Raw genomic sequence first — 25,858 nt, 5'->3', positions numbered from 1 at the left:
CTTAAATCCTTTGGGATTCTCATGCCTTTCAGGTCCATGATCTCAGTTCCTCACTCTTACTCTCCAGCTAAACTTTAACACAGGTTTTATACTACATAGGTACCCCTAACATAGGTTTTATATGACTATAAGCATTAAAACACTGAAAGATGAGAACATTTTCACCATATTAACAAAATTAAGCTATTCAAAATACTGTAACCAAGTAAATATATGAATAACAGTAATAGATGGCCCATAAAGGTCATTTCAAAGATAAAGGGCAATCAAGTTATTCTGGCAAAAACATAATAGAAAAATGGAATTTATCAATGTTTTAAATCATGTAGTATTTAAGAGTATTTTGAAGTCCTATGGACCAGGGATCAAATCCTAGCTCTCTGTACTAGCTGTGTAACCAAGGACAAGTTACTTGATCTGTGACACAAGTCATAATATCTCCCTCACAAGACACTGATAAAGATTAAATGAAATAAAATACTAGAGACATTTAATATACTTAGTATATAGTAAGTGCATAATCAATAGTAATGTTATATTCTCATAGTCAGTATAGAAACGTGAACATTATAGTTCATACATTTGTTATATATGCAGGTAGCTTGGCAATCATCCTATCCAAAGTAAAGTCTTAGGAACATGTTGACTTTAAACAGAATGACTAATGACTAGGATATTTGAAGCATCAAAAGTATTTTTGGCTAAGTTACATGAAGCTTCTTGATCTGTGATTCCAAAAGGTCAAACGTAGATTTTTTCTCCTCCAATATCTTTTTAAGTTCAACAATTTTTGTTTCAAGGGCTTGTTTTTCTTCTGAATTAATTTCTCCTTTTAACCGTGACATTCGGCGTTCCACTTGCTGAATGTAAAAATCCTGTTACATTTTTTTAAATAGATAGTAAGGAGAAACAAATAGTTAAAACCATTTCTATAAATATAAAAACACAATAAACACTTTCTTATAAATTTAGTCTTAAGTGTCATCATTTACTAAAGTCACTTTAATTCTTCAGTAATTTATAGTATAAAATCCTTCTTAACTGAGAAACAGCAAACCATTCTTTAACAATCAAGGCACATGACAGTGATATGAAAATAAGTAATCTACTGGAAATATAATTAGTCAGCTAGGAGGGTATTTACCATACTACTAGGATGGAACCTCAGTAAACACACTGGATTTACATGGACATGGACTTTTAAAGGTACATTTTTTCTTACCCTACTACTGACCAAACATGATATCCCATTTTAGCATCTGTCTATCCCTCCAAGAGGACTTAAAAAAAAATCTTTGTTTTTTCAGGAGATTGTGGTATCTTGACCATCACAACTATAACAAATCAATACGGAAGACATTCATAAGATTAATATCTACCTGACTGTACATAATTTCTTGCTGCTTCAAGGTTTCAAAATCCAGTTTATGTAACTGATGGTTGAGGTGCTTTAGAGAGGAACGGGTTCCTTCAATTTCTGATACAACAGCTTTTTCTTTCATTGTCTCAGTCTGTAATTCCTGAACTTTCTTAAATAGCACATCTTTCACTATGTTTAATTGAACTTCCACTTCCTGATGATAAGAATAATAGTGATCAATGACATTTTAATACCTTGTAGTACTTTGTTACATGAACACTATAATTTTGGGGGTTATAAATTAAACCTCCAACATTTTAACCCTTGAGAATATAAGAATGCCCTTCCCACAATTTCAACAAATCTCCAACATTTCTTATAGTCTACTCTATTCCAGTACCTTGATCTGTCATCTTAACTCTACACCACGTCACCCTAACCTTAGAATTTGGCCATTCCCCTGGTTTCCCTAGGAAATAAAATATACCAGAGACACACAACTTATAGGTTTGCAGAATTTTCTGAAGTCTTGAAGGTGTTACAGGGAAGACGTCACATTGCTCAATCTCCCACCTTCTTGTGGGCACTATCCAGTTGTGAGCAGGTAAATGTTTAACTACCAGCTTTCCAGTGGATGGGACGTTAGAAGGAAAAAGCTGATTTTAATTGTATAAATATTCCATTATGGCCAATTTCAAGCTACTATCATGCTTCCAATAAAGGCAGAGTTGGGAAGAGATAAGGAGTAGCAGACCATTACACAGCATTTCCACTATATAGATATAATAAATGTAAGTAATCTGAAGTAATCTTAAGAGCATAAATAGATAATAGTAAAATATAGTAAAATAATTTGGAAGTGATGAATGCTGAGTACTTATTTACTTTGTTTTTAATATTATGTATTTAACTGTAAGTCAATATAATTTTTAATAGTATCTATGTTTAGCAGCTGACTTGCAAAATTCCAGAAAATTTAACTATCAACTCTTATGGGCTGATAGGGCTGACCCCAACACACTACTAGCACTACCCTTTATTCACACCTTGCCTCCAGATGGCTTCCCTACCTGTGCAGCCTTCTAGTAAAGAGAAACCAGGCCCCCATTCCCACTGCTCATTTCTTAAGGGGCAGATCTCTCTTGACCTGAATGCTTTATGACCAAGTGTTCTAGGCTTCAAATAGATCTCCCATGCCAAACAAGATCGGTTGAAAGTTATCATTTTAAATGTTGAAATAATTTCCCTCTGTGCTCTTAAACCCAGATTTCCTTTTGCCAACCAATGAAGCTCAATATGGAAAAAAAATCCATGACTGGCACATTTAAATTTTGACAAATTAAGAAATATAATCTAATATAATCTTAAAAATTCGGGATCCCTGGGTGGATCAGCGGTTTAGCGCCTGCCTTTGGCCCAGGGCGTGATCCTGGAGTCCCGGGACCGAGTCCCACATCAGGCTCCCAGCATGGAGCCTGCTTGTCTCTGCCTCTCTCTCTCTATGTCTATCATAAATAAATGAATAAATCTTTAAAAAAATTCTTTGTTATATAATAGCCAATTTTTATTAGTTCTAAGACCTTCTCAAAGATTACCTGGCAGTTTTAAAGTCAGTGCTTGGTGGTGAATAACGGTACAGCTCCAAAACATATAGGGTTAGGATTTTTCCAAACAAAAACCAACAGCTACAAAAACCAAGATTATGAATAAAACACTGCTACAGCACAAGTAGCACACATGCTGCCAATCCTATTTTTTCTAATTAAGCTAATTTCTTCAAAAATGTCACCAGTTTTTAATGTCATCATCAAAAGTTCTACTTCATATGGATTTCAGTCTTTATAGATCTCTATTAAGTTCCAATACTGTCCCATTTTACGTGCTAGAGGAAATAATGCTCTTAGGAGAAAAAAAAACACAACATTTTTTTTAATAATGTGTGATTTAGACTTAAATACCGCTCAAGTCAAGATTGCTGCATGACTTCATTATTCAGGAATTTTGAACAAACAACAGCATACTGAAGAAGCTGGATTCTATCCAAAAATAAGTGAAACCATCCATATTTGATATTTAGCAAATAGGGGATTTTGCCATGATCTTCAGCTGCCCCTCAGAAAAAGAGTAAAAGCAAATAGTAGTGCAAATAGTGTCAGGTCACAGAAGTCACTTTGAAGTTTTCAAAGAGGAGATGGTGAATCAACCTTTTTCAGTTCCTCAAAAATTGGCCTAAATGCTACCAAGATTCCAAAGACATTCCAATAGAATTGTAAAGTAGAACACCTAAGAGTCCATTTACTTATAAATGGTACCAGGCTGTCAGAGATAATAAATGATAAAGAAATACAGGAAGGAATGTAGACCACTGGGGGGGTGGGGATTTGATCACAAACTATCACCCCCCCCCAAAAAAATAATCAATTATAAGGGTGGAAATCAATTGTAAAACATAAAACATGGGCATTTTTCCAGATGTGTCTATCATAAAACAGCATATATATGAATGACAAGCAGAGACATGCCAGGCATTGGGAAGGCACGAGATCCTAGGTAGAGAGCTACCTGTGAAAGAAGACATCAAAGTCAAATGCTGAAAGTGAAGCAAAGGGGGAAGTAGAAGTTTTAAGAGAGAAGACCACACACAAATAGGGAGTCTAACAACTCAAAATTCTGATCACAAATATGATCATACCAGAAAGCAGAGCCTCTCAACAGACCTTTTGGAGGTCTGTTGAGTCAGTCTCCCTGACTGCAAGAGTCTAATTCACTATTGGTAAATTTGCTGTGACTGTTTACAAGCTAAAACAAAACTTTACCTTTACACTTTTTTCCTCCTCCCTCAGCATATCTTCCAAATTAGTAGCTTTCTCTTCTACAGACATCGTTTTCTCAGTTATCTGCTTTAATTTCTTTTTTACACTCTGATTATGATTTTTAATTTTCTGTAACCTAGAGAGAGTTTATGAGGAAAAAATAGAAAACATGTCTAAAAAGTAATACAAACAAACAAGGAATAGTTTATCCTAAGATTTCTTCATATAACCTGAAGGTTTCTTTTGCCATCAACTTTTTTATTACCTTTTTGTTACCTTTCTGTAAACCTTATATACGTATTAAATATATATTTAATAAGCCATAAAAATATTGTTCTTAAGCCTTTACAATGAAAAACTGAGGAAAAACTTTTTTCAAGTGTAATAATTTAGTAGCTATACATTTACAGTTATCTAGCAAAAACTTAAATATCTAATAATTTTTCTACAAGTAGTCAATTACTGGGGTGCCTGGGTGCATCAGACAGTTAAGTTCCAACTCTTGATTTTAGCTCAGAGCATGATTTCAGGGTCATGAGATCAAGCCCCACATCTTGTTTTCTCTCTATCTCTCTAATAAATAAATAATAAAATATTTTTTAAAAATAGAAGTGGCCAAAAACAATAAACATCTTTAAACATCTTTTTTTCTTACCTTGCTGTTTCTTCCTGAATGTCCTTCTTTATTTTGGAAATATTTTTCCTTAGAGCTTCTAAATCACTGGAACTTCTATTCACAGTGGCTTTTAAAGAATCCAGCTATTCATTAGTTAACAGACAGAAATTATATATTTACTCTACATCTTATAAATTAATTTCACTTTTGAAAAGTTCTATTCTGCGCATGTAATACATATTAACCAGTTTTCCTTTTTGATCTGATATTACATTTTAAATGACCTATTGCATGATATTGGCAAATTATAGAGTCCTACATATATGCATTAAAGGTGTATACAGCAAAAGCTTCACAGTATTGGATGTGGCAATGGTTTCTTGGATATGACAGGCAACAAAAGAAAAAACAGACAAACTGGACTTCATCAAAATTAAAAACTTGTGCATCAAGACAGTATCAACAGAGTTAAAGAGCAGTCCACAAGATGGAGAAAATATCTGCAAATCATGTACCTGATAAGGGATTAATAACCAGAATACAGAGAACTTCCAAAATTCACTACCACCAAAAAAAAGCCAGTCTGATCCAAAAATGAGCAAAGGACTTGACATTCCTCCAAAGAAGATATACTAATGGCCAGTAAACTCATTAAAAAAAAAAATGTTCACAGCATCAATCATTAGGGAATGCAAATCAGAGCAACAATGAAATACCACCTCATACCATTCCATGAGGATGGCTATTATTAAAACAAGAAAAAAGGAGAAAAAAGGAAAAGAACAAGTGTGGATGAGAATGTGGAGAAACTAAAGCTGGAACCTATTAGTGGGAATATAAAATGGTCCAGCCATTACAGAAAACAGTATGGTGGTCCCTCAAAAAATTAAAAACATAATTACCACCCAGCAATTCTGAGGTAACTGTACACCCATGCTCACAGCAGCATTATTCACAACAGCTAAACCATGACAGCAACCCAAGTGTCCATGGACAGATAAATAGATAAGCAAAATGTGATATGTACAGACAATGGAATAGTATTCAGCCTTAAAAAGTAATGAAATTTTGACATATGCTACAACATAGATGAACCGTGAGGACATTATGCTTAGTGAAATAGATGAAATAAGTCAGTCACAAAAAGCTAAATACTTTCATGCATATGAAGTACTTTCAGTGGTCTCACAGAGACAGGAAGTAGAGTGGTAGTTGCTAGAAGCTAGGAGGAGGGGCAAATGAGTTATTGTTTCGTTAGCATGTGGTTTCAGTTTTATAAGAAGAAAAGAGTTATGGAGATGGATGGTGGTGATGGTTGCATAACATTAGGAATGTGTTTAATATCGCTGAACTGTATACTTAAAAATGAGTAAGATGGCAAACCATGTTATGTGTACTTTGCCTCAATTTTAAAATTTGGAGGAAGAAAATGAATGAAGGAGTGATGCATGCTACAACATGGATGAACCTTGAAAACATTATGTAAGTAAAAGAATCCAGACATAAAGTACTCCATATTATATGATTTCATTGATATGAAATGTACCAAATAGCAAATCGACAGAAACAGAAAGTAGATTAGCAGTTGCCAGGACTAGATAGGAGGAGGGAAGCAGAGTGATTGCTACTAAGGGGTTTCTTTTTGAAAGACAAGGATAATCTAAAATTAGATAGCAGTGATGGTTGCATATTCTGTGATATATTTAAAAACTACTGATATATACTTTAAAAGGCTGAGTTACTATGTAAATTATATCTCAATAAACAAATTATAAATGAATGTATGAATCCATCTTCTTTTCTGCAATTGATTTTAACTTTAAGATTTTTTTTTAAGATTTTATTTATTTATTCATGAGAGACACAGAGAGGGAGGGAGAGAGAGAGGGAGAGGGAGAGAGGCAGAGATACAGGCAAAGGGAGAAGCAGGCTCCACACAGGGAACCTGACGTAGGACTCGATCCCGGGTCTCCAGGATCAGGCCCTGGGCCAAAGGCAGCGCTAAACCGCTGAGCCTCCTGGGCTGCCCTAAACTTTAAGATTTTTAAGAATGAACTATTATCAATGACATTTAATTTAGACAGGAAATCTGCTTATTTTTACTTTTTTAGGGTCATAAGTAATTTTTTTGGACAGAAAAAAAACTTTCCTTCTTTATCAGAAATAAAAAGTGTAACAACTAATAGAATGAAATGCTCTACAGTATTCCAATTTCCTGCATAAACAGCTAACTTCAGATGATGCGGCCTCAAGGCACAAATTACATAAAGATCCCTTTATTGCTAACTAAAGGGATCACTAACACTCCCTATTGAACAATCTAGTTGGGCATGTGTGCCTGCAAAAGAAGAAAAGAGCAAAGCAGGAGACTTTTTATTCTCTGTTTCAAGGTATTTTACCACTACAACACTGTCCCTCTACTAGACTGAAAGATTATCCGTTCCTGAGGTGCAAAACTAAACTAAGTAAACAGCTCCAGCTAGAATTTGAGTCAAAACCACCATATACCTGTGCACTGGAAAGACACTTCAGGTTATCACTAATGTCAATATTCACCTTCATATCTGCCCATTTGCCAGATATAATCATGATTTTCAGTCTAGACACTTTCAGGAGGCTTTTGCCTCAAGTCACTTGCAAAACATTGTACACGACAGGCAAGGTGTGTGCTGCACAACTCCAGGGGGAGCCCTTTACACTACCTGTGATATGACTGGCACCCCTGTTGCTCTCACCAAGCAGGGCTCAAGTGCAATACCTTAAAAGTTCCACAACTGGAGGGGCATAAGAAAAAGAACTAGAAGTAGTTCCTTAATCAATGGAGAACTGTTATGCTTATTTTTATAGTAATTTATCATAAATGCACAAACTAGTCTTTTGAGTTGACATACCTCATCCTTCAGCTGATTCCTATTTGTTTCATGACGCTGATATTCCGTTCTACATTTTAAAAGTTTACGATCAGCAACAGAAATTCTTTTCTCATATTCTGTGTTATTCCCAATCTCACTCTCCAAAAACTTGATCTTTTCTTTAACCAAATTTTCTTTTTCTCTTAATTCCTGCTTTATCCTTGCTAATGCCTGAGATTAAAAAATATGTTAAGCATGTTTAATACGATGAACAAAACAAACTAAAAGAAATTTAGCTCTTATTTTTCTATTATTATATTCAGTATTTTATCAAAACTTATTAACACAATTTTTTTAAAGAGAGTCTACTTTGGGGGCACATGGGTGGCTCAGTAATTTCAGCTTCTGACTCTTGATCTCAGCTCAGATCTTGATCTCAGGGTAATGAGTTCAAAGCCCTGCACTGTGTTCTACACTGGGCATAGAGCCTACTTTAAGAAAAAAAAAGTCTACTTTTATATGAATAAAAACAAAATATTAATATGCTATACATCAGTATCTATAAGCTCACATTTTTAAAGATCTCATTTTCTTTCTTATGTACTTTGCTAAAGAAATGAGGAAAATGTCAAGCTTTTATATACAAAAGGTGATATCTTAAAAAATATAATTGTTGAATATTTTTACATAGAAAGTTGGATTTTTTTGATATTTATGTATCAGCCTTAAAGTTTTTTATTTTTTTATTTACTTTTTTTAGCCTTAAAGTTTTTTAATGTGCTATATATGCTTTTGAACATACTATATTAGTTATAATAAAACATGTATGTAATTAACCGATAAAGGTGTACACCGGTGGATAAGTGCTCAAAATTTTTTATAAATGGACTGCATGACTAAAAAGGTTTGAAGATACTGTTCTAATGATCATATTATCTTTTGTAGGTCACAGACATGCAGGAGTGAATTAAAAGATATAAGCAAAATTGGCACCTTTTTAAGTAGTAAAAAAAAAAAAAAAAAAAAAGATGTTTTGCAACCCAGAGAAGATCTTGCCATAAAGATGACTTTACTACTCCACAAATCTAGTGTCTCTAAGAGGCAGAAAATGCCTGCTTTGCCAGGAGCACAAATAGTTTGGGATCAGTTTAATTACTGGTCTGTCTTTGAACTATTCCTTTCAGTTTACAGTTGCTTATTAACTTTAACGGGGAGCCGCATGCTAAAGAGAGACTATGCCTGGTGAAAATCAATGACTGATTTTTTTCCAAATATTTCACAGTACCAGGTTTTTTCATCTTTGTAGAATAATATTTTAGTTATTGGTTTCAATAGGAATGCCTTCACTCACACCTTTTTCCAGTCTTGGGGACAAAAAATAAATAGAATATAAAAAGTAGTAACTGAGATATGGACAAAGCACCATGGGAACAAAGAGATGATGAAGTCTACCCAAGAGGAATTATTAAAAGGCATTACTTAAGAGGCTTTTTAAATTAGGCCTAAAAAGATAAATGGAAATGTATAAATATTCCAATGTGGTTAAAGTATAGGGTAGGAGGGTAGGGATGGAATGACGACATATTAAGAAAGGGTGGGTATGAATGAAAGGAATGAGGGTGGAAAGGTAGAAATTAGGGCCCAATTGTAAAGAAATTCAATTTTTCAACTGCCATGTTAAAGAGGTTCAATTTTTAAGCAATGGGGAACAAAGAAGATTTTAGAGATGAGGAATAAAAGGTCAATGTGGTTTTTACAAGTGATGTTGATAGCAACATGTTAGAGGAATTGGAGGGAAAAGGAAAATTTACTCTTAAAATGTATTTCCAAAATGGGGTCTGCCAAACAACTAATCCTAGAAAATAGGGTTAGGGGAAGGTATGTGTTCTGAAATGAGTAAGTTTTAGAAATGCTGCATGTACTTTTATACATACTAGCATATTAAATGGATATATATCTGAAATGTACTACATTTATTTTTTTAAGATTTTATTTATTTATTTGAGAGAGAGAAAGCATGAGCAGAATGGGGGTGCCAAGGGTAGAGAGGCAGAGGGAGAAGGCCAAGCAGCCTACCCACTGAGCAGAGAGCCCGACATGGGGCTCAAGCCTAGGACCCTGGGATCATGATCCAGGCTGAAGGCAGACACTTAACTGACTGGGCCACCCAGGTGTCCCTGAAATGCACTACATTTAAAAAAGCATTTTAAATTTACTTAATGTAGTATTCCCATATGTTCTCTATAACATTAACATTTTATAATGCAGTATTCTATATATCTACTGTTAATTCAATCAAAGATAAGTCAAAACATATAAATGATCATTCTAGAATTTTCTGCCTTATATCAATTTTTCTACCACTTACTCAAATACCTGAATACCTACTTCAAGATTCATATTTTTTAACAGTGTTATCTATTCACAGTTAGGTTTTGTAGGTGACGCTGATAAGTACAGTAACATCCCAAAATTTCTACACTGGAAAAAAAGCATAATAGAAAAATATTTTTTCCTTTTTTATATAATGTAAAAGTGTCTTTTAGGAAGACAATTTCAGGTTCATATGCTCAGACTCGTGCCAAGAAGACATTCAGAAGGCAGGAACTGTTTTAGAGGAAAAGGAACAAAAGATTAAATCCTCTAGTGGCGTGAACTGGATCTAACTGGCTCACCAGAACTGCCTGTAATGTCTCTCAACTCTGTGTTGACGGTAGTCATGTTGGTATAGAAGTAGTTTCATCACAGAAATCAGAATGCTACAAATCGGGAGCTAGTTGCTAAACACATAGAAGCATACCACTACCTCTGGAGCCAGTTCTTAGCACCCTCCCTATTCTCTTGCAATAAAAACCAGATGTCAATAAGGAACCATCGCGAATATGATCAGAGAGCTACAAGTTGTACTTTCTTCTAAGTCAGCAGGCTGAGTCCATTTAGCTGTGGAGTTGTATGAGAATACACTTGTGGATCCACAATCTTGGATCTGTCACATTTGATTGACAGAGGAAGCAGCCAGGACTTGATGTCTGAAACCGAGATCAGCATCAATAATTAAGAGGAACTCATACTTAAGACTGGTTCTCCCTTGTCCCTCCAAGGAAGGCACAGGCAGTTTTGCTGATAAAATGTTGGTTGCTTACAGAAATTTAAAATAAAAGAATAATATACTTACATATAAGTCACATATAGCAAGTAAACCTCATACAGATATGAGAATTCCAAACTCCCAATGACCTACACTGCTTGCCTTTCCAGGGAGTAGTCCCAGAATGGAAGTTAACACATCTTCTCACCAGCCTTCTTTCCTTCTCAATTCCTTTTCCTTCTCAACTTTCCCTAAACTTCCCATTTTTGCTCGCCACCATTTTGCCCCTTAATGATTTTCAAAAAAACTTCTCCTAAATTACCTCTGAAAGTAGCAAAAGATAACACAAGGTCCATGTTTAATCAGTGTGTTATCCTTCCCTTCCAAGCTTCTACCCTATTATGGGTGCCTTGGTTACAAAAGTGAAACTTTATCATAGTCTAGGTTTCTTTCCTGACTCTCCCTTTTTGTGTTTTGGCTATCCTTGAGGTTCATTTCCCTACACCAGTAATTACTATTGAATAGCAGATCTGTTAAATCCAAAGCACCTTGGACAACCAGGTGTAAGTCAGAGCATTGGTTTTACTGCACTGATATTATCTACTGACTTTCTCTTATTCTACCATTTGGAGATGGCAGGATCTAGTCTTCAGCATTATAATACCACAAGCAAATAATATTCAGAAAATCACATATCTAAATGGAAAGAGTCAGCTTTGAAAAACATTTACCAAAACTATACAAAAATGATTTTCAAATAACAATGTGAGTTACACTTGAAATGAATGAATTAAAAACAAAAGAGAATAACACAGTTGAACACTGCAAGGACCAAACAACTACTTTACCAAGGCACCGTTATCGATGTCTCGATCTCTCTTCCGCATCTGCTCTATTGTGTTCTCCCACTGTTTAATGAGTTCTTGTCTTTCATTATGAATCTTACGAAAATCCTGTGCTGCCTTATCCAATTCTAACTGTCAGATAGAGAACAAATAATGTTTTTGTGAATTTAAGTGCTTTTGCATACATCCCTTTGACAATTAAGAAATAAAAATCTTCACTAAACTAACCTGTGCACTTAGAGTCTCTGTAAGTTCATTGTCAAGTACCTTTCTTCTCTGATTACATTCCAAAGTCAGTCTTTCTAATTGCAGGGTCAGTGCCTATGATGAAGTTGCATGTAAAAATATGCATCGTTATCATTTAACTTAAAAACTATTAGCATATCTCACAATAAGTATTATATTATAGATACATACTTATTTGCTATCTAAAACAACTACCAAATAATATGTACATTATCTTTTAACCCCAAAGGGCTGCAATGAAAACTCAATTGCTTCTAAAAAGAATTTTTACTTATTTACATTTTAAAGTAAGTTCAAAAAAATTATACAATACTTCACCATTTAAAATTATTTAAAATAATTCATTTGGTATTAAATCTATTAGAAAATAGCATGTTTCATAATACTAAAGTATTAACACATTTATTTTCAAGTAGATTTTAAGTAATGTTTATAACAATATGTTAAAATAACAGCACTGTAGTCTCAAATCAACAAACACTGTATGTTGCATTCAAACTATCATTTATACAAAAGAAGTTAAAATACTTATATTCTGTATAAAACTTTCTTCTCTGAAATGCTTCTGAAAACTCTTTTCATTCAGGATTTTTAACCTGGAGTCTGCGAATCCCTAAATGGTCAGAGGGTTTCAGAGGATCTATAAAACTTTCAGCAAAATTTTGTATTTGAGTATAGTCATTTTTCTAAAGAGAGAATCCTTAGCTTTATTAGATTGTCAAAGGAGTCTTTGATCCAAAAGACTGTAAGAACTATGGCTTTCAAATTACAAACCTAATAATTTAAGTAAAAAGGTTCACATACCACACATTCAAAGAGAACCTAAGATTACAATTTATAATTTCTCACCCTAATTTTATTATCATCTTGCTGTGCATACTTCTGAAGAGTGAGGGCATCACTATCTTTATGAGCTGATTCTTCTAGCCAGGCTTCTAGTGCTTGCTGGTCCCAGTTTATTTGACATTTCAAACCATCCAATTTTTGAGTAGTTTTAAATATGTTATTCTAATTTCCAAAGAAAGGGGGCAGGGAGAGATTACAAAATATTATTTACTACACAAACTAAAATAAAATATAAACATACTATAGGACATATTAAAAACGAAAGAAGAAATCCTGTCCCTGTCCCAACTTCCAGATATCTATAATATACCATATTTAATTATTTAACTAACATTCTTATGTTCTTATATCTATACTATAATTATAATATTCTTATATTCTTTAATTGTAAAATAGAGTGGAGACAATTATATAAAGTTGAGAATAGTAGTTGAGTCAAAGGTTGCTTAAAAAGGCTTTAGGGAAAGTCCTTCAGAGCAATATCTAATACACTCCACCAAATTCATCCCAAGTGGATATACAACCTTAATGAAAATAATGTGCTTGATATGCTAACCCAAGCCCAAGCCATGTCTCCTTCAGCTCCATTTCCAATCAGATTCTTGCCTCTAGTAGACCTCTTAGACGGAAATTTTGGAAGTACTTCTAATCGAAATAAATATAGTTGTTAAGGAGATAAAAATATTTCTGTAAATGAATAAGCCACTCAGAGAAAGACAAATACCATATGATTTCCCTCATATGTGGAATTTAAGAAAATAAAACAGATGAACAAAGGGGAAGGGAAGGAAAAATAAAATAAGATGAAAATTCAGATGGAGGCAAACCACAAGAGACACTAAGCTCTAGGAAACAGAGTTGCTGGAAGGGAGGTGGGTGGTGGGGAGGGATAATTGGGTGATGGGCATTAAGGAGGGCATGTGCTGTAATGAGCACTGGGTGTTACATGCCACTGATGAATCATTAAATTCTACTTCTGAAACTAATAAAAAAAATTCTGAAAAAAAAAAAAATTCTGTAAATATATTCATTTAACAAATCTAGAGTCCTATAAGAAAACAGATCAATATGCAAATACAAATACAATAAAATATGTATGTGTGTATACATATACATATATGCATTTCTACATGTATATGCATATGTAAAGAGATGAATCAAATTTGGAAAGAGCTCCCAAATCAGGCAACTAAGGAAAGGAGAAAAAGAGGTTACAGGAGCTTAATATTAGAGTCACAGTCTGATATATTAATATGAAAGGTAAAAATTTTGAATGAAAAATGAAACTCAATATTAAAAGTAATTTTTTAAATGTGGCCTTTTAAAAAGATATGAATAAATTATGCCTACTATCTTATTATGATACTAATGAATAAATTATGCTTAATATCACATAATAGCCAGTATGGTACTCTGCACATGGTATGGCTCAATTACTATTTGGTAAATGAATAATGGGGAAAAAAATGTAATATTCTATTACTTCATTCAAACAACAATTCTGTGTGCACTTCATTGTCCAAAAAACAATGTAAGTATATGTCAGGAAACTAATGAATGCCTTTCTCATATAGAAAAAAAATTAGTGGGTATTTGGGGGTGAGGGAAAAAAGAACAATAGCACAAAATTTTAAGTAACATTTCAATACATACTTCCTTATCACTTTTCTTTTCCCGTATTGAAGTCATTTCATTTTCCAGTCGTTGGATTTCATCCTTTATTCGTCCCAGTTCTCTCTCAGCAATGATCTTAAAATGCTCTTCACTTTCAATCTCATGCTCCCTAGCTTTACAAAGAGACTACAGAATAATTTACAAGATAGACTTTTTAATTTTTAATATTATAAAAGATTTATAATAATCCATTAGCCCCCAAAAATTCCCACAAAATACTTAGATTAATTCCTTTTCTCTGAAACCTAAGCCATGTTAGACTTTGTGATTCAGTGTAGTTCGTTTTGCTCAATAGTTTTAAGAAAGTCAGTTTATGGAATGACCTAGGAGAAAATGTTGTTAGCAGTTTTCAGATATCATGTTGGTCCAGGGAAACTGCAGAAAACTAAAGTTTAAAATGGTAAGACTTAAAAAGATATAACTCCTTACCTATCTAAAAAATAAGAAATAAAATTTATATAAAAATACTTGGGGAGGGGCAGCCTGGGTGGCTCAGCGGTTTAGCACTGCCTTTGGCCCAGGGTGTGATCCTGGAGACCGGGATCGAGTCCCACTTTGGGCTCCCTGCATGGAGCCTGCTTCTCTGTGTCTCTGCCTCTCTCTCTGTGTCTCTCATGAATAAATAAAAAAATCTAATAAATAAATAAATTAATTAATTAAAATAAAAATATTTGAGGAAATGAGATGTTTCTATAAACTGATTACATATTCTAATTAAGAGATAATTTATAAATTATATAAACAGTGATAGTTATAAATATTTCCCAGAATATATTAATAAACCATCATGCCTGGGTGGCTCAGCAGTTGAGCATCTGCCTTTGGCTGGGGGCATGGTCCCAGGGTCCTGAGATTGAGTCCCACATTAGGCTCCCTGCATGGAGCCTGCTTCTCCCTCTGCCTATGTCTCTGCTTCCTCTCTCTGTGTTTCTCATGAAAAAATAAATTATTTTTAAAAATAAAAATAAAAAAATAAACCATCATGCCTTTGTGTTAAGTTTTACTTAATAAAATAGTATTTGTTGACTGTTGAGTTTGTAGTGATTCAAAGTTATCATCATCAGTATTATTTCTAATTATTAGAGCTCTTAGTGCTATAGGAAGTTTATTGTCTTTTGTATCTATTATCTGATTTATTTTTTTAAGACTTTATTTATTTATTATTAGAGACACAGATAGAGAGGCAGAGGGAGAAGCGGGCTCCCCACAGGGAGCCTGATGCAGGACTCAATCCCAGGACCCCAGGATCACAACCTGAATCAAAGGCAGACGCTCAACTATTGAGCCACCCAAGCATCCCTCTATTATCTGATTTAATTGAGGTTTGACTATAATGAAATATACATATAGAGATTGTCTGACTTTCAAATCCCCAATTCAGTGATTTAATAACTTCAAAAAAGGATGTTTCAATCATATCAGGATTCAAAAATCTCAAGTATTACTTTTAAAAGTTCATTAAATTTGTAGCTTCCTAATAAGACTTGTACACAATAAAATAGCTACTTATCTGTATTAATTATTAATCGGTATTAAAAACATGCTTGGTTCACTTTTAAGAATTACATACCTTTCAAAGAAAGGTAGATGCATTTTTTAAAAAATAGTCTGAAATGGAAGTTAGTAATCTCTCCAGTGCTGATTTGCTGAGCTGATTTGCTGGGCATCATTAGGGAATGATGTTCTACACATACATAGACTGTCCATAAAACAGAAGCTTATGTCTAAAACGGATTATACTTTCCCCAGTTATCTTTTTTTTTCAAAGATTTTATTTATTTATTCATGAGATATATATATAGAGAGAGAGGCAGAGGGAGAAGCAGCCTCCACGCAGGGAGCCCAACGTGGGACTCGATCCCAGGTCTCCAGGATTACACCCTGGGCTGAAGGCAGCGCTAAACCACTGGGCCACCGGGCTGCCCTTTCCCCGATTATCTTAAATAATATCCTAAGTATACTCTAACTTTTTCATTATCTCAGGATCCTAAAATAACAGGGAGCCCGTAGGGCTTCTGAAGTGTATAAACTATTTGCCTCCACTCAAAAAGGCCCAGTGGGTTGCAATGAAAAAGTAAAAAAGAGGCAGAAATTCTATCATATGTTATATTAGGTCTATTTTGGCTTAAAATCATTTCTCACTGCCATCATTAAACCCTTCTCATATAATCTGATGCCTAATATTACTAGACTGTTTGAATGATTTCTTCTTTCAAATGAATTAGTTTTTCCTGAACTTGGTGGCAGTAGTGAGTTCCTCAAAGCCTTTTTTTTTTTTTTTTTACCTACTTTTAGGTTCAAGGTTATGTTAATAATAGTTTAGCTATGCTGAAGTTTCCTGTTGTATCTCTAAAATAAAATCACAAAAAATAAATAAATAAAATAAAATAAAATCACAGATATAAATGCAGTATGAAATGTTCCATGACTACATATGGCATAATCAACATGAATATCAACATTACTGTACCTGTGTAAATGAAAATTCTTGCTTAACATTTTTAAAGTGAGAAGTCATAGCATTAATTCGATCTTCATAGTCACGAAGCTGATCTTGCAAACTTGCTCTTTCCTCCTGCAGCTTTGACAACTGTAATTAATATATATGATAATTTAGAGATTACTGTGGGAAAATTAGCACTACATTAAGACAATAGAAATCTCTCAGATTTCTCAGAAATCGCTCAGGGACCACTGCTAAAATGCAATTTTCATACAGTAGTACTTAAAGGGAAAAAATGAGATTTTATTGCATGATTAAACCACAAGATCTCTAGAGCAAACAAAACCATAGTAACAGATATAACAAAAACACAGAAAATAAACCATAAATCTGAAAAGTAGTGGCACACCAGGTATAATAGCTCCTCCCTGAACTCCTATGCAAAACCAACAGATTTAGGGCAAGCTGAACAGTACAACTAACTCTCACATGCTTAGACCCTATTTCTTAATGTATTTTGTGTGTTACTGAATTAGAACCCTGAGTAGAAACAAAACAATGCAATTAAAAAACAAACTAACAAAAAAAAGTTTAGGAAATTACAAGATGGAGTCTCAGGACAATTAAGATATGTCACCCCTCAAAGTAATATGAAAGCTCAAAAAAACAAAAATATCTTTTCTTACACTCTTGATCTGTGGTTCTCAAAGTTGAGGCTACAACCCAGGAGGTATACAACAAAATCCAATGAAGTACAAAAGACAGCATTTGAATTTTTAAATAAGGAAGAAAGAAAATAAATAATATAAGTTATGTCCTATATTTTATTAAACAAAGTAATATTAAATATGTATTTTTGCTTTTTATTTCATTAATTTCAGTTTTACTTTTAATATTCTCTTTTGTTTATTTTGCTGTTCTTTTAAAATTTATTAAGAGCAGTTCTTGGGGATCCCTGGGTGGCGCAGCGGTTTAGCGCCTGCCTTTGGCCCAGGGCGCAATCCTGGAGACCCGGGATGGAATCCCACATCGGGCTCCCCGTGCATGGAGCCTGCTTCTCACTCTGCCTATGTCTCTGCCTCTCCTTCTCTCTCTGTGTGACTATCGTAAATAAATAAAAATTAAAAAAAAAAAAAGAGCAGTTCTTAATTTCTTTACTTTTGTCACATTGATTGCTATGGGCTAAATGTCTGTGTCACCCTCAAATTCATATGTTGAGGCCTTTACTCACAGTGTGAGGGTATCTGGAAGGTAAGTCTTTGGGAGCTAAGTAGGTTTAAATTAGGACCTGAAGGTAGGACCCTCATGATGGAATTAGTGTCCTTATAAGAAGAGAGACCAGAGCTTCCTTTCTCTCTACCACATGAAAACAAAGTGAGAAGGCAGCCATGGGCAGGCCAGGAAGAAGGCTCTCACTAGAACCCAACCATGCTGTCACCCTGATCTCAACTTCTAGCCTTCAGAACCTTGAAAAATAAATGTCTGTTTTTTAATTCACTCAGTCTATGGCTTTTGTTACAGCAACCCAAGCCAACTAAGACACTGATCTAAAAATGAAGGCATTTAAGGCTATAAGTTTTGTCTAAGTAAGATTTTTTATATTTCCAATTAATGTAGGTGTGAAGCACTCTTCTTTTATTGTTTTCTAGAAGCTGACTTTTTTCCCTTTCAATTTCTCCATGATAGAAGAGCTATCAGGAATATATATCTGAGAAATTGGCCTAAGTATTTAAAATGGATGTCTTAGCTCAGTTTGCCATAACAAAATATCATAGACTGGGGGACTTAAAGACCAGGAATTTATTTCTCAGAGTTCTGGGAGTTGGGAAGTCCAGGACTGAGGTGCTAGCCAATTTGGTTCTGGTGAAATCTCTCCTCCTGACTTACAGATAGTGCCTTCTAGCTGCATATTCAAATGGTGGAGAGACAGTTCTGATCGCTCTTCCACTTCATATAAAGATACTAATCCCATCATGGAGCCACAGTCTCATGATCTCATCTAAACCTAAGTACTCCCCAAACGCCCACTGCCAAATACCATCACAATGGAGATTAGGGATTCAATATACGAATGGGGAGGGGACATCAGTCCATAAAAATGGAGGATAACTTTTAAGTTATTTATTACAAATGCTACTGGCTTATGATTAGAGAATGTGGCCTATAAAATTCCTCCCACTCATTTCTTTAATTGCAGTAAAATATTCATAACCTACTTTTTACCAAATAACGTTTTTCAGTATATATTAAAGTTGTATATTCAGTGTATATTAAAGAGTGTCATTTAGTATAGTATATTCATGTGTTGTGCAACCATTGCCACCATCCACCTGAAAATTTTGATCTTTCCAAACTGAAACTCTGTGCCCATTAAACCCTAATTCCCCATTCCTCTTCCCCGTAGCCCCTGGAAATCACCATTCTACTTGTATCTCTATGAATCTGACTACTCCAGGTACATCAGATAAGTGGAACCATACAGTATTTTATGTCTACCTTATTTCACTTCATATGACTTTAAAGTTTATCATTTACTTTTAATGTATTACAGATTTTGTTCTGGTATAGTAAATGATCCACTTTTGTAATGTTTTATGGACATATTCTTTAAAGTGTTTATTTAAGGGATATATATGCTCTCTGTGTTTATTTTTATTGCATTATTCATAGCTCAATATCCTTACTTTTGTCTATTAGGACTGTCCAATTCTGAGGAGGTCAATATGGTAGTATCCTATTACAACTGTATTTTTTTGTCAAAGTCTACTTGTATTTATAGTAGTTTTTACTTTTATGTATTTAGTTATTGTGTTGTTTGGAGCATACAGTTTTATAACTTTTATTTTCCTCGTCAGTTACAACTTTTATGATTGCATAATGAACCCAGAACAAAAGCATCTGCTTTTTTTAATGAAAGCATAATGATTAACCCTCCACAAGTTGATGATTCCTTCACTACAGAATTCCCAGACAATACTGTTTGCCTCTTTTAAATATAAAAAAGGTCATGCAAAGACCACTAGAATATTTATTGAAAACTTACATCATGTGAAGGATATCAAGATAAACAAACAAAAAGATCCCAAAGGGAACATAATTCAAGACACAAAGAAGACCTAATACACACACACACACACACACACACACACACACACACACAGGCATATACACTCAGCAAGACCGTAAAAAATACTGTACTCCTAAAACAAGACCATGTGCTACAAAAAAAAAACAAGCAAATAATCTGAAAATTTTAAAATATGATTGATAGAGTTGCCCAAATAAAAACCACAATATAAAAATGACACAAAATCCTAAAAGCTTCCAGAGATTAAAATTATAACCTACAAAGAAATGGAAAACATTCTAATATCAGATTACTCACCAACATCACTACTAGAAGATAGTACTTTCCAAATTCTGTAGGAAAAAAAACATTTTTAACCCAGAATATTCTACCCATTCAAAACCATCAAATGTGAAATTAAATAAAGTACATTTTCAGATTTGGAGTTTACTTCCTATCACACTCCTCTTAGGGACACACAAAAAAGTATCCCATCAAAATAAGGAAATAACCCAAGAAAGAAGATATGTGATCTAGGAAACAGAGCATCAATCCGGTAAAGGAATAAAAGGAATTTTCAAGTTAACAGTTGGAAAATGGGCCTGTTGAAAAACTAGTCCCTATTAAAAAACACAGGACCCTAAAACGAAGGAGTAGAGGAAGAAAGAAAGGATCTTGAAGATCTGAAACTATGATTTGAAGAATATAAACTTAAAGCAGGCAATACAAGAAATCAATTGGCAACCAAGGATGCAAGGAATTAAAATCACAGCACTATATATCTTTCCTGAAACAATATTTAAGGATAGAACCCATTAAAGTGAAAACTCCAAGAAAAGGTAAACTGAGTAAAAGTGGCTGCATTAAGGACCATTAAATCAATTTATTTTTTTTAAGAATAAATCACTTTTTTAAAAAATTCGAGAGGCCGAATTTAAGAGAGAGACGCAGAGAGAGAGAGGCAGAGATACAGGCAGAGGGAGAAGCAGGTTCCATGCAGGGAGCCTGACATGCGACTTGATCCCTGAACCCCGAGATCACTCCCTGAGCCAAAGGCAGATGCTCAACTGCTGCACCACCCAGGCATCCCCATTAAATCAATTTAAATAAAAAACTAAGACTAAACACTTGTAGTAAATTAAAGACATTGAATAGAATGAAAACAAAATAAACCTTGATAATATAAAAATAATAAAACCACTATTTTTAATGGGGTAAAAGATGGTGGAAAGAAGTGTGACAACTAATTTGTTTGTCTTAAAAATGAAAAACGAAAGAGTAGGGAGTCAATCCATACCGTCAACAAATGAAACAAGGCATTTTTTTTAAATTTTTATTTATTTATGATAGTCACAAAGTGAGAGAGAGGCAGACACACAGGCAGAGGGAGAAGCAGACTCCATGCACCGGGAGCCCGACGTGGGATTCGATCCTGGGTCTCCAGGATCGCGCCCTGGGCCAAAGGCAGGCGCTAAACCGCTGCGCCACCCAGGGATCCCAACAAGGCATTTTTTTAAACAATAATTTAACCATTTCATTTTTTCTTAGTTTTTCCTAATGTTAAGATAATTTTAGCAATCACTATCTGTTGTAATTGAGTAATATGTACCTGAAATTCAACAATCCCTTTCTTTTTAAGTAAAATTATTTTTATTAATTAAAAATTTTTATGTTAAAAACAGCACGGATAGTAGGATTCCATTCTTATAATACTTGTTTGTCTTTTCTATCTCTGTATCTGTTGACCATGATGTCTGGAATATTTATTTAATGCCATGATAGTCACACGCCTATAGTCAAAAGTAGGTATTTTGAAGAGGGAACACTCTATTTTTTATTTTATATCCTTCTGTTCTGTTTGAATTGCTTAAACGTACCAGAATTGCTTTTTTAATGCCATTTTTTCTTCAAGTGAAGTGATTATGACCCTCACTCTTATTTTTATTGCTCCGTAATTTTTTAAATAGCTAATATAATTTATATGCATAGAAAAGTATACAAATGTTATGGCAAGAATACCAAAAACTAACATCTTAATGGAAGTTTAACCTGCATTAATGTCCTTAGAGCTATATAACAATCCCGTGATATAGTTATTTTATTTATTTCCAGTTTATAGAAGAAGAAACATGATCACTGCTGGTAATTAGGCTCTGAACCCAGGGCTGGATACTTCTTAATATTATTATTCCTCAGTACTCAGTGCTAAATCTCTTATATTCCCTAATGTTGCCCTTCATTAAAACAAACAAAAAACTGCAGCCCTCTAATTTAGACATGAGTAAATGCATCCGTGTATTTTGGGGGAAAAAAATCTTCAAAAAACAGTGAAGGATTTTCATTTTCATTTTTCAGAGGAAAGAAAACCTTCTCTTCCATTCCGTAAAGTAATGTAAACATCGGTCCCCCTTGCACCTGCTTCTAACACAACGCATTGCCACGTGATGGAACTTTACACTGACTCTTCAAGGTTTTTAAGAGTTTTCTGAGCCGGTTGCAATTTTATTTTTAACAACCATTATGCACTGGTTGCAAGCTGATGTGAAGTATGCCTTACTCCGAAAAATATTTTCTATCACTCTGCGACAACATTCTCACTTTGCGAAGCTGCACGCTGCACATTTTACATCCTTACTAGAACGTTCCTCTGGAACATATATATTTCTTCGGGTCCCTTTCAACTTTAAATGTCCCAGGCAGAAACTCAAAAAAGAAATGTCAACCAGAACGTGTTGGTTTATGAACAACCGCAAACAACTGTTGCTACGAAAAAGAATAAACTGAGATTAAATAAAGTACATTTTCAGATGTACTTTGCAAGCCGCGCGGAATTCTGAAGAAGGAAAAAAAGCAGACGCGGGAAGCAGCCCCTCCTCTCCCGCCCAGGAGGCTGGAAATAGGCAACACGGAGCCGGAGGGGCGGAGAGAGCAACGCCTCGGGCTTTCTAGTCCTGAATATTAATTATCGGTTCAATTTATATTTTGTGATGCTTAGCAGGTACCGAAAAGGGCAGGCGGGTGAGGGCGAAGGGATGAAACTGGGGAAGGAAAGGGGAGGGATAAAAGCGTCAGGGTATTCCCGCCAAGCAGAAAGCTCCCCTCTATGCCTCGCCTTCTTCACCTGACCCTTACCTGATCTTCCAGCATCTTGTTCTCCTCATTTGCCACCGGAATAGCAAACCCATCGTCCCAGTGCAGCTCCTCCAAGAACTCGCTGCTCATGTCGGCAAACGGATCGGGGACCTCTGACAGGCTGAGGAGGAAAGATCCGCGCGTCCGGGGAGCCCGGGAGCTGCACGCGAGGGCACCCCCGGCGCCCGCAGAGCTCCGCAGGACCGACCACCGCAGCCCTAGCAACCGCCCCGCGCCCTTAGTTACCAAACAGGAAGTGCTCCGGCCGAGAGGCAAAACTTCCGGTTGAGAACTTCGAGGAGCGCCCGACTCCAGAGGCGCGCTGGGGTCGCCGGGCGCCCGCAGAAATCCCCCTTAACTTCCGGCCCGGGCGGGTACCCGCGGGCGCTGCGGAGGGTGTAGAGTCGCTGGCGCCTGCCGCCTCCGGGACCGCGGGGCAAGGGGACCGCGGGGCGAGGCAGGCGCCGCCTGCACGCAGACGCGGGCGCGAACGAACACGGCGAACCCGACTTTGTTGTCAAGTGGTGTTGGCTGAGTTTCATCCGTGGATGAAATCTCAGAGGCCGACGGAGACGGCACTTGGAAGCGGAGTCCATCCCTTCGGGTCCCTGTGCGTTTTGATCTTCCTTTTCCCCTCCTGGCCTTCCTCCCACTGCTCAGGCCCGCCGCGGCGCAGCCCGACCGCCCGCCGGGCCCGCGCCGCGCCCGCACCTTTACCTCTCGTTACCTTTCCATCTGTTGACGTTCACAAATCCTTTTTCACATTAAAATCTGTATTTCTTCCTAATCTCGGAGGAAGGAAGAGCCGAGCCCACATTATCACCAAGGCAGAACCGGGCTGCAGAGGCGCCCCCTTTAGCCCGGCAAGCACCTCACCGAGCCGGTAATGCGATTCACCTGCTTGGCAGGTGACAGGCACCGGAGTTCACAGCCTCTGTTCTGTAGCATCTGAGAACTGGAAAGAATAAAACAATCTAATACTTTCATTTTCCAGATTAAAAAAATAAAACAATCTAATGCTTTCATATTCCAGGTTAAAAAAATAAAACAATCTAATACTTTCATATTCCGGGTTTAAAAAAAAATAAAACAATCTAATACTTTCATATTCCAGATTAAAAAAAATAAAATAAAACAATCTAATGCTTTCATATTCCAGGTTTAAAAAAAAATAAAACAATCTAATACTTTCATATTCCAGGTTTAAAAAAAATAAAACAATCTAATACTTTCATATTCCAGGTTAAAAAAAATAAAACAATCTAAGACTTTCATATTCCAGATTAAAAAAATAAAATAAAACAATCTAATACTTTCATATTCCAGATTAAAAAAAAACTTGAGGCTTCCTGGGGTGAAGCGATGAAAGTCAACAGGACCTAGGGAGCCTGGGTGGTTCAGGGGGTTAAGCACCTGCCTTCAGCTCAGGTCACGTTCCTGGGCTCCCTGAGGAGCGAGGAGTGGGCTTCACCCTCTCCCTTTGCCCCTCCCCTGTCTCTGAGCTCTCTCTCTCTGTCTCTCTGAAATAAATAAATAATCTTTAAAAATAAATTAAAAAATAAAGACACCAGGACCTATACCAGGATACAGATCTCCTACTACAAACTCTGCTGTCTACAATGAGAGGTGTTCTTGGCTGAAATACCCTCTATTACAGCAACATGAGTATAAATTTTGCTTATCCAATAAGCCTGTAGCCTTGTTTGCTTTCGAATTCTACTTTACCATTATTCGAATTTTACTTTACCATTATTTTGTTACATTTTTATTATAAAAAAATTTATAAGAATAGAGGGGGGCAAGAGGTGGGAAAAAAGAATACAGAACAGGATATGATGAGCACCCACGTACTCATTATCCTGATTTAACATTTATATTTTGCCACCTTCACTTCATCTATATTTTTTGCTTAAGCATTTTATTAGTAAATCGCAGACATCATGACATTTCACCTCAACTACCTGAGCATGCATCACTAATGTTTAACGTTCAATATTCTATAACATAAATACAATATAATTATCACATCTATCAAAATTCTTGAATATCGTTTAATAACCATTTTGTATTTATATTTCTTCAATTGTCCTGAAAATGTCTTTTTATCATTGTTTTGTTACTTTTGAAATCTTGTAATTTCAAGCTTTGTCTCTTTGTGCTTATGTGATTTTCCATATAGTTAATCTTACGGACTATTTCTCTAGTCTCAAAGACTAGCTTTTTGTATTCTTTTTTTTTTCTTTAAAGATTTTATTCATTTATTCATGAGAGACACAGGGAGAGAGGCAGAGACACAGGCACAGGGAAAAGCAGTCTCCATGCAGGGAGTCCGACATGGGACTCGATCCTGGGACTCTAGGATCAGGCCCTGGGCTGAAGTCAGACTCCCAAACACTGAGCCACCCAGGGAACCTCAGCTTTTTGTATTCTTAAAAACATTTTATCTTTTATCTTCTATCACTATAGAAACATATACATGGTATATTTTACAGATGTGTAAAGACAACATGTGGCATATATTAGTGTGCTGAATGACATTACTCAGATGCAACAAAATTTTATTCTCAGAAATAACTTTTATACGTTTGACTATATATAGTGTATTCCATGCATCAAAGTATAATAAACACATTCCTTCAGTGAAATACTGAATTTCTCTCTATATATAACTACCATTTTTAGAAAGGATTTTTATGTGTGTGCCTTTATGGAATACATTAAATGCAGCACAGTGCAGTGAATGGGATATACTTATTTTCATTCACTGTAAATAACATTGTACTTATTCACATATACAGCATTCTTAGAACTATCTTCTATCTTGGTAGAATTAGCATAGCATTTTACTCCTCACTTCTGTGAGCCTAAATTCCCAA

The 25,858-nt window shown here is 35.4% G+C and overlaps 1 protein-coding gene across 2 annotated transcripts in view; it reads right to left on the bottom strand.

Annotated features, from left to right (window-relative positions):
• The window catches only part of CCDC39 (coiled-coil domain 39 molecular ruler complex subunit), a 45,550-nt gene extending 21,706 nt beyond the window's left edge, over nucleotides 1-23,844 (bottom strand). For both annotated transcript variants that reach the window (XM_026007216.2, XM_026007217.2), the window contains exons 1-12: nucleotides 23,229-23,844; nucleotides 22,983-23,103; nucleotides 16,811-16,930; nucleotides 14,320-14,466; nucleotides 12,670-12,828; nucleotides 11,803-11,895; nucleotides 11,578-11,706; nucleotides 7,681-7,872; nucleotides 4,829-4,932; nucleotides 4,177-4,309; nucleotides 1,380-1,574; nucleotides 711-875 (exon numbers count right to left, since the gene is read on the bottom strand). In XM_026007216.2, the coding sequence (XP_025863001.1) occupies nucleotides 711-875; nucleotides 1,380-1,574; nucleotides 4,177-4,309; nucleotides 4,829-4,932; nucleotides 7,681-7,872; nucleotides 11,578-11,706; nucleotides 11,803-11,895; nucleotides 12,670-12,828; nucleotides 14,320-14,466; nucleotides 16,811-16,930; nucleotides 22,983-23,103; nucleotides 23,229-23,578 (1,908 nt within the window). In that variant the 5' untranslated portion in view covers nucleotides 23,579-23,844. The remainder of the gene's footprint in view (nucleotides 1-710; nucleotides 876-1,379; nucleotides 1,575-4,176; nucleotides 4,310-4,828; nucleotides 4,933-7,680; nucleotides 7,873-11,577; nucleotides 11,707-11,802; nucleotides 11,896-12,669; nucleotides 12,829-14,319; nucleotides 14,467-16,810; nucleotides 16,931-22,982; nucleotides 23,104-23,228) is intronic.
• Between the last annotated feature and the right edge of the window lie 2,014 nt (nucleotides 23,845-25,858).

The sequence above is a fragment of the Vulpes vulpes genome, chromosome 3 (genome assembly GCF_048418805.1).
Source record: "Vulpes vulpes isolate BD-2025 chromosome 3, VulVul3, whole genome shotgun sequence".
NCBI classification, from domain to species: Eukaryota; Metazoa; Chordata; class Mammalia; order Carnivora; family Canidae; genus Vulpes; species Vulpes vulpes.
The sequence above is the reverse complement of the archived record's forward strand: the minus strand, read 5'-3'. Positions and strand labels throughout refer to the sequence as shown.